The sequence below is a fragment of the Capsicum annuum genome, chromosome 4 (genome assembly GCF_002878395.1).
Source record: "Capsicum annuum cultivar UCD-10X-F1 chromosome 4, UCD10Xv1.1, whole genome shotgun sequence".
NCBI classification, from domain to species: domain Eukaryota; kingdom Viridiplantae; phylum Streptophyta; class Magnoliopsida; order Solanales; family Solanaceae; genus Capsicum; species Capsicum annuum.
This window is the reverse complement of record NC_061114.1, coordinates 152,201,588-152,216,789: the sequence shown is the minus strand read 5'-3', so window position 1 is coordinate 152,216,789 and position 15,202 is coordinate 152,201,588. Positions and strand designations below refer to the sequence as shown.

General features: G+C 35.4%; 1 protein-coding gene across 4 annotated transcripts in view; it reads left to right on the top strand.

Annotated features, from left to right (window-relative positions):
* The first annotated feature begins 5,661 nt into the window (after positions 1 to 5,661).
* The window catches only part of LOC107867935 (glyoxylate/hydroxypyruvate reductase HPR3), a 41,683-nt gene continuing 32,142 nt past the window's right edge, over positions 5,662 to 15,202 (top strand). Inside the window, exons 1-2 of one of the 4 annotated variants that reach the window (XM_016714428.2) lie at positions 5,662 to 5,945; positions 6,702 to 6,841. In XM_016714428.2, coding sequence (XP_016569914.1) covers positions 5,816 to 5,945; positions 6,702 to 6,841 — 270 coding nt within the window. In that variant the 5' untranslated portion in view covers positions 5,662 to 5,815. Of the gene's footprint in view, positions 5,946 to 6,701; positions 6,842 to 14,712; positions 14,939 to 15,202 lie in introns of those variants that run through there. The other 3 variants (XM_047412030.1, XM_047412031.1, XM_047412032.1) reach the window with 3 other exon arrangements.

The window sequence follows — 15,202 nt, the reverse complement described above, 5'->3', positions numbered from 1 at the left end:
GACTTAATCTGAGATCAATCATATCTAGCGGGTGATCTCTGAATCCGATAATACTAAAGCTGATTAACTAAATCTGAGACTAGTCTTATCTAGCGGGTGATCTCTGAGTCTGTTGATAATCATAATGATTGACTGTATCTACCAGTCCTTACTCTGTACTACTGAACTGAGTTCCTTTACTGAGACTGATTCTAAAACTGAGACTGTGGGAAGTAGTCATTTAACCGATATGCCCCTTTTAGCTAATTGGGGTCCAACCTATAATCCCAGTTAGAAGGGTGTCAGTACCGTGCCACGGGTAAAGACCTCTCTTGTGGAGTCAGTCCTATCTAATAGGTGACCCCCTGGGATCGGTCCTATATATATAATATACTAACAGGTGATCCCTGAGTATACCAGTCCTATCTAGCAGGTGACATCTCATACCTATGTTGGCTACGTAGTTCTGGAACTTAGGGATTGCTACTAGGGATCTCAGTCCACTCTAAAGGGTGAGTCCCCATCCCTAGGTTCGCTCGGTGCTAAGTCCTACTCCCAACTGAAAGACTTTGAATTGACTCTTTTTCTTAAACTGTACTAGACTGAGCTGAATCTGTTACTGATCATACTGAGTAACTGAGTTAAGCTGAGTTCACTTGATTTTGAAGACTAATGGAATACTTTTGAATCTCGTTATCTGACTGAACGATAATAAGTTTTGAATTGATTACTTGAATGCTACTGAGGTCTGAAACTAAATTCTTGAATACTACTTAGATCTGAGCTGAGTACTGAACTGAAGCGGGAATGCTAATAATACTTAGATTACTCAGATTTCTTAAGTTTTGTAACTGTCTGAGAGTACTGAGTTTGTAACTCACTGAGTTCTAAGAATCATGGCTTGATTAAGATTACCGTGAAAACTAACACGGGCTCTAAACTTGTAGCTAAATTGTCGGGTATAAATACCCCCAGGACTCGATAACATAAAAGTAAAACATAAACATTCTTGAATAATCATGACCATGGACATTCATTCACCATTACAATCATTAAAGAATCTCTTCAAGCACTTGGAAATCATAAACATGTGATAGTATAGGGAGACATGCTATTGGCTCATACTCCATTCAACAAGGTCTTGCAACAAACATTTAACATGCATTGAAGAGCATATAATTAGTGGATTTCATGCTAACACGTCACAATTCATTCATTAAGGCTTTTCAACAAACACTTGGCATGCATGAGCTTGCACACAATTGGGGATTTCTAGTCAACATGCTATAATGGCTCTAATTCCTTCACATAAGCATTTTATCAAACATATGGGGAGCATGCTTTGGTTAGTCAACAATTTCTACTCAATTGACATAAACACATCACTTAACATGCAACTTGAAGAGGGTTTATCATGAACATCACATGAATATCACATACTAGGATCAACTCTTGAGATTTTATAAACGAAACATAAATTTAACTCAATAATAACATGAACTTCAATTTCAATTCACATGAATCATGAAAACTCATAAATATAATATCTTTGAATTTAGAAAAAGGAATCTTGAACTTCTTGGGTGGAAGGAACCCAAGAATCAACATCTAACATACCTTGCTATGTAATTCTTGAAAGATTCACGGTGAAACCTTGATGATTTGGGTCTTGGATTAGAAATTCTAGGTCTTGTTCTTAAAGAAAATTGACAGAAACCAATAATATTTGGGTGTAAATGTGTTGAACTCGTGTTAAAGAGTATATATAGAGGTTGGTAAAAGACCCTTTTTGCCCTTGGAATTAAAATCCGGAACTGAAAAAATCCCGATTTTACGTGCTGGCGCAACGCGCCATAATCGCGCCAGTTTACTGGAAATTGGATAATTGGAAAACTGAACCTTGGCGCGATGCGGTGGAAATCGTGTTGCCACCTTAGTTGCGAACTAGAAAGACACCGCGATACGGTGGAATCGCAGAGGCTCACTGGAGTTTGACAATTGCCATTTTGGCTGGCTTCGCGATGCGCTAAAGTGCCAGGTGGCATACTGTCTCACTAAAATGGCTCTAACTCTTTGCCCGAGTGTCGGATTTAGGCGAATTTGGTATCGACGGAAAGCTTATTCAATTCTCTACATGAAAAAAAGTCGATATTAGGAAAATTCTACATGGTTTAAAATATTTCCCACTTTAGAAGTCAGTTCTTAATCTTTTAAGGCCGAAATTACACTTCACTTGACATGCTCTAAGGCTCAGACTACGAGAGAACTTTGTGGGGTCTTACATTGCTCCAACCAATTTCGTTTTTATTCTATCAATTAACTTAGGGTCTGATAAAATTTTCACAGACCGTAAAATAACACTATATGACATCTTTAACTTTCGTGTAGTCGGAACAAGCCATGGATGCACTATCTAAAATAAATCAATACATATGTTAGAATGTTGATTAAATCATTTAAATTAATCATTAATTAAAACAAAAATTTGATCACAAAAATTTGATCAAAATTAAAATTATTGCTTCCTCCAATGGGGGTGGAGGGAGGGAGGGAATGAAAAGATTAAAAAATTTTACTTTTTTTTAAATCATTTTTGGCCGGCAATCATATCATGATTCTTGGACATGAAACTTTCTTGGTAGCTATTTACTTGTTGTCTGAAATGAGAAATAACTTCAATGCCCAAGCCTATAACAATTATGCCAACAAATCAAAAGCATTATTCAATAAAAAAATAAATGAGACATAAAAAAAAGAAATATTTACCATAAAAAGCCATATAAATTGACTATCATTGACATTAATGGAGTCAACAAATATTGGACAATCATTTTATAAATTTCATGACCCCAAGGATAGTTGTTAAATTACTCCAGATTCTCAAAGAGCTTTATTAAATCAAGTGATATGTTGTTGTTAACGTCTCTCGCCCCAAAGAATATTATATACAAACCAAATCAAGCACAACGATTATTTGTGCTTCATTGAAAGTCTATTACCTTTCAACTCTTCAATTAAATTTGTGTTTTTGAAGCTTAGACCAACAAGGGACACCAAGTCATCACATCACTTAACTTGCCTTTTATTTTATTTATAGTCTTAGCTTTTTTCTTTGTTGTTATTTTTTATGTGCAAGGGTACTTTTTTGTGTTACAATAGGTATTGGTTGAGAAGGAGGATAACATTTTAGTCTAGTTACTATGACGAAGTCCTTCCAACTAAAACAAAGTGGCATGCAACATTAATTTCGTTATACCTCATCCATCTTATCTTTATTCTCATACATAAATCTATGTTTGAGAAGATCATACACCATGTTCATTTGAAAAAGAACATTATTATCCTTCGAAAAATTAAGATATTGCTCAAAGTAGCTATCCCTAAAATAAGCATTCAATTTTTATTCTCGAAGAATTTTTCTGAAGGTGTTAAAAGATTTTTTCATGGCGGACTTTACCATACAATCACCAGTTAAATTTGTAACACCATCACACTGTATTCTCACAGAAAAATTATCAATACAGAAGATTTTGACAAACTCTTCAGTGGAAGGGGTATTAGCATCAATATTAACATTTAAATTATGTTGACTTTTTTTCCTTATCTAAATTCAAGTTCTCTTGTGAAGCTTTTCTCTTCCTCGTGTTCATTTTCATCACTTGCATCTTTCTCTTCTTCTCCATCGTCTTCCTCTTTTTCATTATTTTTATCATCTTCTTCTACTTCATCATCTTCTCCATTCCCTTCTTTATCTATATCTACTTCATTTTCATTTTCATCATTGTCCTCTTCATCTTTCTCATATCCCCCACTTTCCTTATCTCCACTACTTTCCTCATCTTTTTGTTTATTTTTATTTAAATCTCTAGATTCTTTATTTCGTTCTAATTCATTCTCATCCACTTTTTTCTTCTCTTTTTATATATCTAGAACTGATTGAGAAGAGACTTCTTCTTCTATTGCTTGTTCAACAAGCTCATCTAGTACTGAATATAGCCTAGCTATTTTACTTTTTCCTTTCTTTGGAATTGATTCATTTTTTTGGAGCCATTTTATATACCAATAAGAGGAAAATAAAAAATATTATAAATGATTTATGCATCATTAAAAAAAGGATAGCAATAGATCTAACAAGTCAACACAGTAAAATAATATTTCCAATAGATTAGTCATATGTTGTAATAGATGAGTGACTTGTTGAAAGAAATAAAAATAGTTTCAATACTGTTTTGATTTCTTCCAACAATCAGTTTCAACAGATGGGTCATATGTTGAAAGAAATCAAAATAGCAAGGTATACTATGTTGATTTCATACAACAGATTATCTATCTGTTACAACAGATGAGTGATATGTTGAAAAAAATAAAAATAGTTTCAATATTATTTTGATTTCTTCCAACATATGGGTAATTTGTTGCAACAAATGAGCCATCTGTTGGAAGAAATCAAATAGTATTGAAATTATTTTTTCTCTTCCAACAGATCACTCGTTTGTTGCAATAGATGGGTAATATGTTAGATGAAAACAAAATAGTGTACTCAGTTTGTATTGATTTCTAAAAATAGATGAATCTTCTATTGCAACAGATTATCCATTTATTGGACGAAAACAAAATAGTCTTGACAATCATTTGTTGGAATAACTGCTATGATTTCATCCAATAGATGACACACCTATTGCAACAAATGAGTTATCTATTGGAATAATTGTAATGCTTTTTCCAATAGATAAACCATCTGTTGCAACAGATGAGTCATTTGTTTAACAAATCAAACCAGTAGCAAGATCTATCAATATTAACAATATTTTTACCACATAAATACATACATATATCAACAGGAACACCTACAACAATACCACAATTTATCAATACACCAATAGCAATTTTTAGCAATACAACAGCAACAACATTCACCAATATATTAGCACCACCACCAACACAAATAAATCAACACCACCAATACCAACAACATTTACTAATACATCAACACCAACAACATCAACATTTACCAACATTTACAAATACTACAACACAAACAAAATCAACAAAATCAATATTTATTAATACACCAACACTAGGAACATTTACCAACATTTATAAATCCAACACCACCAACACACACCCAACAACACTAAGAAACACAAACAAAAACAAACTCCAAAAAACACAACAAACACTAACAAATCAATAGTTGTTTAAATAGGCGTTCACTTAAAGCAACAAAATCAACAGTTGTTGGATTTGGTCACACTAGATGTCTCCGAAAAAAATTAAAATTAAAATTTCACTATTTTTATAACAATGTTTGAGAACAAAAACTATAATAACAACAAAATATTATATTTCACTCAGAAAAGATACCATACTTACATCAATCACCATACTAAAAGAACAAATACTACAAATTAAGATTTTGTGAATTTTAATTTTGTTTTTAAGTAACAATATTAAAATTGTTAATCTATACTAAAAGAGCATTTAACTCAAATTCTTATTTTCATAACTAAAAAACTCAATTTTTTTTCGAAAAACAAAGAAAAAGTCTTTACATGTAAAGAGAGAGAAATTAATGGTTGAAAGTCGAAAAAAAATGGTGAAAAGATTAAGAAATTTTAGGTTATTAAAAAAATATTAAAATATTTTAAATTTATTTATTTCTAATAATTTAAATTAATTTTTAATTGTATTTGACCCTTAGCCTTGTTGAAGAGTCTCCAAATAAAAAAATGTCAAAAAAAATGCAAAAGAACTTGTCCCTCTACTTATTTAGCACGCACTTAGCCGATTGCTGATCTGCTAGTTTGACAAAACCTCAGGTAATCTAAATAGATTGATGTACCGTAAGACCGCCTCCGCATTAAAGGTCTGCAAAACCTGGGTTTGTGATACAAAAACACTGGGAAACACTTCTCTTGAGCTGCAACATCAACGCCGCCATTGCTTCTCTTCTCTATCTCAACCTGGTATATCCCTATTTCCACTATATTCTAAATCTCTCTTTATTTTCCTTTTTAAATAAATTTTTGTTCAACTCACTACTAAAAGAATAACTATTTTCCATTGAAAATTCCCACTGAAAATTGTTCAGTGGCTATACATATATTTTGATTGAATTAGTGGGAAAGAAAAAATAGTTTAGGAAGCTTTCCTAGTGTTTCAGTGAGAATATGTGTTTCCCACGGTGCGTTTTACCAGTGAGCTGGTTCGTTGGGAAACGGGTGCGAAAACCATGTTTCATAGCACAAATTTCTCGTTGAATGCGGTGGGAAAAACCTCTATTTCTTGTAATGAATGGTTTCTGCCTCACACATTTGTTTGTACTATAGAGCTTTACTGTTTCTCCAACTTGTTTTGATGATTTATTACTCTTTTCAATCTTTTGGTTGGAGATGGAAGGGAGGGGAGCCAATGATTTATTCATGGCTTGCTATCTAATTCCCTAGTGGACTAAAGGGCACTTTTGTCTAAATTCTTCATTTCTCCTTTGTTAAGTCATTTGTTCATTGAAAAAAATCTCGTCTCCATTGCCTCGTATATCATCAGGAACAGTACATGCTTTATATCCTTTCTTCCATCCAGTTCTTGGACAGGGAGGTTCTTACAATAAGCAGCAAGGACCAAGATGATAATGTGTTTTCTCAAACAATGTGTATAATACTCTCTCTAGATGTACTAAGGATATATACTGATATCTATATTTGTATTTTCCTATTCATTAGGTCCAAACGCATCCCCAAAGGTTCCGAAAATGGGTGATAATAGTAGCAGTCACGTTACTCGTGTTCTTTTTTGCGGGCCTCACTTTCCCGCTTCTCACAATTATACCAGAGAATATTTGCAATGCTATCCATTTGTTCAGGTGTTACTTTCTTTCTTTTATTTATGTTTTCTTTTCACCAGACTTAATATTGGCTCCATTTTAAAGTTGTTCAATCATATATGTTCTGTTCTTGAGGTATCTGTAGAGAAAACAGGATTATTTAAGAACTTGTTTACGTAATAGTTCTGAATTTCGTAATGCAACAGAGAAATCTTGATGAATGATTCTGATGTCCCTCAAGTTATAAAAACTTATTCTAGGAGGCCAAAATAAGCAATTGGAAAATTTAGTAACTGTTATGAGACAATTACACATGTATTGGGTGTTTTTTTCTGTAGAAAAAGGCAGGACGCTGAGGGAGAGATATTCAGAGAAAAGAAAAAGGAATCTTCTGGGAGAGTTCTAGATTCTCGAATGTCTAGGAATGCATGAATTTGTATAATCTTAGTATTATGTATTCCATAACTGAATTTCATTCAGGCCTTAGGTTGTATTTTAAGGTATTAGCAGTTTCCTAGTGGCTGTTTTAGAATTCTAGTTGTAATTTCAGTGTAGTTAGTATAAAAATCAGCATTTGTCCAGTATTTACTATTTTTCTTGCAGAAAGTCTTATCAATTTTTGGTATAAGAGCTGTAACGTTCGGGTATGACGAGTCGAATAGGTGGAGACAAATTTGACAAGGGTAAGAGAAAATGTCAGAAAACTGGAAGGATGGTTTCAAGAAATGAGAGTCTCTTGCAAGAATTTAAGCACAAGTGCGAACTGTGATAGCAGAAGCATCCCATTCTCAAATTAGATCCATTGGAAACCAAGAGGAGGGAAGCAATGTCAAGATGGGAAGAAATTTTAAAAACTACAATTACCAGTTTTCGAATGAGAGGATCCTTTAGGATGGATTTTCAGAGTGGAACGATATTTTGCAGTGAATGAAATTTCTGAAGCGGAAAGATTACAGGCAGCAGATGTTTGTTTGGAAGGAAAAGCCTTAAATTGGTATTATTGAACGGAATCTCGGCAACAAATGTTAACCTGGGAAGACTTCAAAAGAAAGTTGTTGAACCAATTTCGTCATTCTCAAAAGATCAACCAATATGCTGTCTTAATGGGGTTGAAGTAGTTTACCACAATCATTGCGTTTCGTGAAGAATTTGAAAAGGTGTCAGCATCTATGAATGAGGTGTCTGGTGGAATGTTATCTGGAGCGTTTCTGAATGGTCTGAAAGAGGAAATTTGAGCAGAAGTGATGTTTTTACGGCCCAAACTTTGAAGGAGATAATGGAGATGGCTCAAAAGGTGGAGGATTGAAATTTTGTGTTGCAACAAATTCACGGTTTTAAATTTGAACCAAACAGAGGAAGTTCAAGCAATAAATCAGTTGGATTTAGAACCAATCACCATCGAGTTGCAAACATTCTTGAAACACAGGACTCGAGAGGCGGAACACTAGGAAACACGGGACCAAGAGGCGGAACAACAAGTCATAACACTGATTCACAATTGCATCCTGCCGCAAAGTTGACTAGCTTCAACTCTTTAGTAGCAAAAAATCTGAGGGACAATTTAGAAGGTAGTCTGACTCAGAATTTGCTCCAAAAAGACAGCTAGGGTTATGTTTGTGATGAAAAATTTGGCCCCAATCATCATTGTAAAAATAGGTATCTTAACCTATTGATTGTTTCAGAGACACCCAACATAGATCAAAATGATACAGAAGAATTCTTTGAGCCTACATTAGAAGATTTAGTTGAAGAGGAAACGAAGGGTACTATGATGGTGATGAATATGAATTCAGCTATGGGACTTACTGAATGTAGAACAATGTAATTCGTAGGGAAGATTCATGGCGCAACGTAATTGTTTTGGTCGATAGTGGGGCCACCCATAACTTTATATCTTCCACCCTTGATCATCACTTCCAATTACCTATTAAAAAAACCAAAAGATTTGAAGTAATAATTGGTAATGGTCAACAAGTTAGCAAGAGTGAAGTATGCAAAGAGGTAAGGATAGATGTGCAAGGAATCCAAATCAACCAGTAGTATTTTCTATTCAAATTGAAGGGAATTGATTTGGTTTTAGGGATGGAATGGTTAGTGACATTAGGTGAGGTGAGTGTAAATTAGAATCTTCTTACTATGTAATTCAAAGATGTAGGAAGATCGGTGTTGCTTTGACGGGATCTAGCTATGGTTCGGACAATAGTATCACTCGAAGCCATGACCAATTTACTAAAGAAAGGAGCCAGGGAATTTTGGTCGCGTTAAATCAGGTAACAAGAATTGAAGATGAAGAAGCTATAACATCAAAGGAGATTGAAAAGTTATTATCTGATTATCCAAAAGTAGGTGAGCAAGCCTTGGGCCTACCACCACGTCGTTTTTGGGATCATGCTATTACTTTTCAATATGGAGCACAATCGTCGAACATTCGTCCATATCGAGATTTTCATTCTCAAAAAGCGGAGATCGAGCGTTTGGTCAAAGAGTTGTTGACTGCTGGAATCATTAAGGCTAGTTCTAGTCCATATTCTACTCCAGTATTACTGGTTAAGAAGGATGGAAGTTGGCGATTTTGCATGGATTATCGGGCTCTTAATGATATCACAATCCTTGATAAATTTCCAATACCATGCATTGATGAGTTACTGGATAAGCTGGGTGGCCGCCATATTTACAAAGTTGGAACTTAAGTCGGATTATCATCAAATTTGCATTCAAGTTGGAGATGAAGAAAAAACAGCCTTCCGCGCCCCTAAGGGATAGTATGAGTTTATGGTCACGCCATTTGGCTTGACCAATGCACTCTCAACTTTTCAATCACTGATGAATGATATTTCCTGAGATTATTTGCAAAAGTTGTTTTAGTATTCTTTGATGATATTTTGATTTATAGTAGGGACTATGTTTCACATCTTGGGCAACTGTAGGTTGTTTTGGAGATTCTCAAAGAGAATCAACTGGTAATCAACAAAAAAAAATGCATGTTTGGTCAGCTTAAACTTGAATACCTAGTCCATATTATTTCCTTTGAAGGAGGAAGGAGTGCAAGCTGATCCCTCCAAGATTGTGAGTATGATATCTTGGACTGTTCCTAGAGATATCAAGTCTTTGGGAGGATTTTTGGGGCTCACCAGATATTATAGAAAATTTGTCAAACACTATGGTAAGATTACTGCCCCTTTGACTGATTTACTTAAAAAGGATGCCTTTTTATGGGAGAACGAGCCCAACAATCATTTGAGGCGTTGAAGTTGGCTATGACTCAAGTGCCCGTTTTAGCGACGCCGAATTTTTCTCAGCCTTTTGTAATTGAAATTAATGCTTGGGGATTTGGTGTTGGTGCAGTTTTAATGCAAAATGGTAAACCTATTGCTTATTTCAGTCGAATGCTTTCTCCTAGAGCAAGACAATGTTCGGTATATGAACGGGAGTTAATGGCTATTGTGTGAGCTGTCAAAGATGGAATCATTGCTTGATGGGCCATCATTTCATCATCAGAATAGATCAAATAGCCCTTAAATTTTTGGTGGAACAGAGAGTCATGGATGAGAATCAACAGAAATGGGTCTCCAAACTCATGGGTTATAAGTTTGAGATCAAGTACAAACCAGGTGCTGAAAATAGAGTGGCTGATGCGTTGTCAAGACGCGGGGAATCTGCAAAATTATATGCATCTTCAATTTGGAAATTTGAATACAAGGAAGAATGGGACTAAGAAGTACAACGAGACACCAAAATGACTTCTATTTTGCAGAAGTTAATTTCAGGACAGCGAACAGATGGCAAATACAACTTGAAGAATGGATGTCTACTATTCAAAAGACGCTTGGTTTTGCCAAAAGGATCATCTCGATACCTGGTCTATAGATAGAGTTTCATTCTTCTCCTATAAGAGGCAAATCGGGGTATCTTCGCACATATAAGAGGCTGTCTGTGAACATCTGTTGGGAAGGTATGAAGAGGGATGTGCAAAACTTCGTTTTCAGGTGTGAAATTTGTCAAAAGAACAAGTCTCAAACTTAGGGTCCTGCAGGGTTACTTCAACCTTTGCCTCTACCTCATCATGTGTGGGAAGATGCAACTATGGACTTCATTACTGGTCTTCCTAAATCCTATAAGTTTGATACTATATTGGTTGTGGTGGATTATCTTACTAAGTATGCACATTTTATTCCACTTTCACACTCTTTTAATGCTAAAGATATGGCTGCTGTTTTCATTAAGGAGGTGGTTAAATTGCATGGATTTCTTAATCTATTGTGTCTGATCATGATGGTGTATTCATTCATAAGCCAACTTTGGAGAGAGCTATTCCAAATAACAGGTACTACCTTATGCTATAGCTCTTCATATCACCTGAAACCGATGGGCAAATAGAAGTTGTGAATAGGAGTTTTGGAGATATATCTCCGTTGTATGGCAGGAGAAAATCCTAAACAATGGTCCCACTGGTTATCTTGGGCAGAATATTTGTTTAATACATCCTTTAATAGATCTGCAGTATGACACCCTTTAAGGCATTATACGGAAGGGATCCACCATCAATTTTTCACTTGGATGACATTACTTCAGTGATGGAAGAAGTAAATGAGCAGGTGCGCACTAGGAATCCGATCTTGACTAAACTCAAAGAACATCTACTACAAGCACAACAAAGAATGAAGAATCAAGCTGATCGGCTTGAGATTGGTGAGATTGTATATCTCAAACTTCGGCCCTACAAACAACGTTCTTTGGCTAAGAAGATAAATGAAAAACTCAATCCCCGTTTTTATGGCTCTTTTAAGATTCTAGAAAAGCTTGGTCCCGTAGCTTATTGGTTGGAGTTACCAGTTGGAACTCGCATTCATTCAGTGTTTCATGTTTCACAGTTGAGAAGTTGAGAAAATGCTTGCTCCCAACTACTACTGCTCAAAACCTACCTCCATTTCTTACCCAAGATTTGGAGCTTCAAGTTGAACCTGAAGCAGTGAGGCAGACCAGGAAGCTAATCAATGGTAGGTGGGAAGTGTTAATCAAGTGGAAGACCCTACCAGAATTTGAGAACACTTGGGAGGAATATGCAATCATCAATCTGCATTCCCTACCAGAATTTGAGAACACTTGGGAGGAATATGAAATCATCAATCTGCAGTTTCCTAACTTTCACCTTAAGGACAAGGTGACTCGTATAGGGGAGGGTAATGATGTACCTCAAGTTATTAAAACTTATTCTAGGAGTCCAAAATAAGAAATTGGAAAACTTAGTGACTGTCATGAGACAGTTACACATGTGTTGTGTGTTTTTTCTGTAGAAAAAGGCAGGACGGTCAGGGAGAGATATTCAGAGAAAAGAAAAAGGAAAAAGGAATCTTCTGGGAGAGTTCTAGCCTCTCGAATGTCTAGGAATGCATGAATTTGTATAATCTTAATATTATGTATTCTATAACTGAATTTCATTCATGTCTTAGGTTGTATTTTAAGGTATGAGCAGTTTCTTAGTGGCTGTTTTAGAATTCTGGTTGTAATTTCAGTGTAATTAGTATAAAAATCAGCATTTGTTCCAGTATTTACTGTTTTTCTCACAGAAAATCTATCAGATTCAAAAATTAACTGCATAAATGAAGCTTCCTCATGGTTTATGACTTTTTTGGGTTACCTAATTTCTTACATTTCTAAAGAAAATTTGATATTGCTCTCTCTAGATGGATAGAAGTTTGATGGTGATTTGAAAAATCACAGTACGTGAAGAGTAAGTCCTTATTTTTTGGGTAGTTATTGCATTCTCTTGTCAAAGTTGAATTTATTTATTTGACTTCCAGCATTCAAAAGAGACATAAAATATGTGTATATAAAATGTATATTACCTTTATCTTGTAGGTATAGAAATAGAAAACGAAAAGTTGATGGAGAAGAGTAAAACTGAGGTCCATGTATGGTTTTGTATTATAATTTGCATTAAGAGTATCCTCTAAAGAAAAAGTAAATGCTATTTTCATATAACTCATTGAAGATGCAGACAATTCTTTTGATATGGATGAAAAATTTTGACAGCAAATAAAGCAACTTGAGCCACAAACGGAAGTTGTTGTTATATACAAAACTAGGTCATTTCCATGAAAAACAAAACTCTCTATGTTTTTCGCTTGAACTGCCTACGCAGGACAACTGGGAAAGATAAAGGGTCTAAAACAAGATTATTTAGAAGCATGGAGGTGAGAATTTACATATGAAAGACAACTCAGCTGTTTTACATTTGGACAGATTGGAGAGAAATGATTGTAGAACCTTAGAAAGAACTGAAAATTTCATTTGTTCAAGGTTGGCATTTCCTTTTTATTTCATTTGTAATTTATAGGTGACAAGCATATATCAGTTTGCGTAGATTATGGGCTTCATTTTTGGGATGATTAGTAAATGACTGTACATACACTTATCAAATAGAGTAACAGCTGTATATACTATATAATACATCTAGAGCGCTGTACTAATAAAATTACTTCTCAATTAATATCAAACTAAAAAAATAAAAGCAGAGAAACGCTATTGTTTAGAGGTCAGTTTGTTACTAAGTATACTAAGAGCTGCTAATTTCTAAGCTTGTTTGTGTGAGACTGATACAAGCTCTAAACTTGGTGGTGGCTGATAGCCAGGCAGCATTTGTAGAGGGTATCTTTAACTCATAATGTTCTGATTTGTCATGGCTTACTTAGATATTATAATAGAAAGACTACCCCTAGATGCCTTATGAAGATAGTCTTGAGGAAGGCATATGACATGGTCATCTGGGATCTTTTAGAGGAAGTTCTGAAAGTGTATGGCTTCCCAGAACTCTTTGTGAAACTAGTTATGGTCTGTGTTACTTCCACTAAGTTCACTATCAAGGTGAAGGGAGAGGGACATGGCTGTTTTGAGGGAAGGAAGTGTCTGAGACAAGGTGATCTAATGTCACCACTGCTCTTTGTACTAGTGATTGAATAGTTGAGTAGAAGCCTAAGAAGTATGAGAAGTGACAGACTTCCAGTTCCACCCTATGCAAGGCTAGGCTTACTCGATTATTGCTGATGATTTGAAGGTGTTCTGCAAAGGAAATCTGGATTCAGTGAAGAGGATCATCGAAGTGCTTTCATACTTCAATGAAGTAACTGGACTTGTGGCCAATATGGACAAGTCAAATGTCTTAATGGCTGGCATTGATGAGACCACTAGACATAGTATTGGAAAGCATAGGGTTCTCAATAGGTACACTGCCTATTAGATAGATACCTTGGGCTACATCTAAGGTAGAGTGTCATCAACTGGTAGAGAAGATCACTAACAGGATAAAGACACAGGATATGCAAGGAAATTAACATGTGCAGGAAGAATACAAATCATTACTTCAGTGTTGTTTTCCATATACAACTTTTGGGGAGCATTATACTGCCCCAAAGTGTATTGAAGGTGATCGACAGATGTAGAGATATTTATGGGGGACATGTGGAGGTAAGAGGAAAGTGGCCTGGGATACTATTTGTGGTCCTAAGATTTGGGGGACTAAACATTAAAGGATGCAAGATCTTGAATACTGCTTCTGTTGGGGAACTGCTGTGACAACTGGCAGTAAAGAAAGGTGTACTATGGGTGAAATTGTGGTCCATGAGGTGTATATGAAAAATAATAGAGAAACATGGGGTCAGATTCCACCACAACGCCACAGAACATATAGACTGACAGATAGTGATATATATTCAGTTTCCAGTAGCTACATTGCTATGTTAGGCATTCTAATCAATCAAGGGAGGTAGACCTACTGTGGTGTTCAGAAATGCTTTCTAAGAAAAGAGTGATTATGTGGCTTGCATACCATGATAGGTTGCTAACCAAGGTGAGGTTACAGAAGCTGCATATATATGTTGACACTGATGAGTGTTGTTTATGTGATACTGCAGAAGCTGAAACTATCCAACACTTATTTGTTGATTGTAGATCGGTCTCTGCTGTGAGGAATGCACTATCATTATGGGCTGGGATCAATATACTAAGGAAAGAGGCTAGACAGAAATGGAAGGTAGAAGCTGGAGACAACTCAAGGAGGAAATTGTAGCAGCTTTATGTGGAGTTCTAATATACTACACTTGGCAGGCCAGAAACTGGAAGCTGTTCAGGCACATAAATGTAAATAGTGAGTTTGTAGTTACACAAATACAAAGGGAATTGAAGGAAAGACTAACTATGGTACCCAACTGTAGGAAGGTTAGGAGATGTCAGAGTCTGATTCATAGATTGTATAGTTGATTTGCAATAGTTGGAGGTTGTTTGTTTTTTATTGTTTGGTTTGATGCTATGCTGAGATCTGGTGTCCACTGTCCCCTTCGTAGAAGGTGGCAGAGATATTAGATGCTCTTAGTTTGTAATCCTCATTTGTTGGTATATGTAATA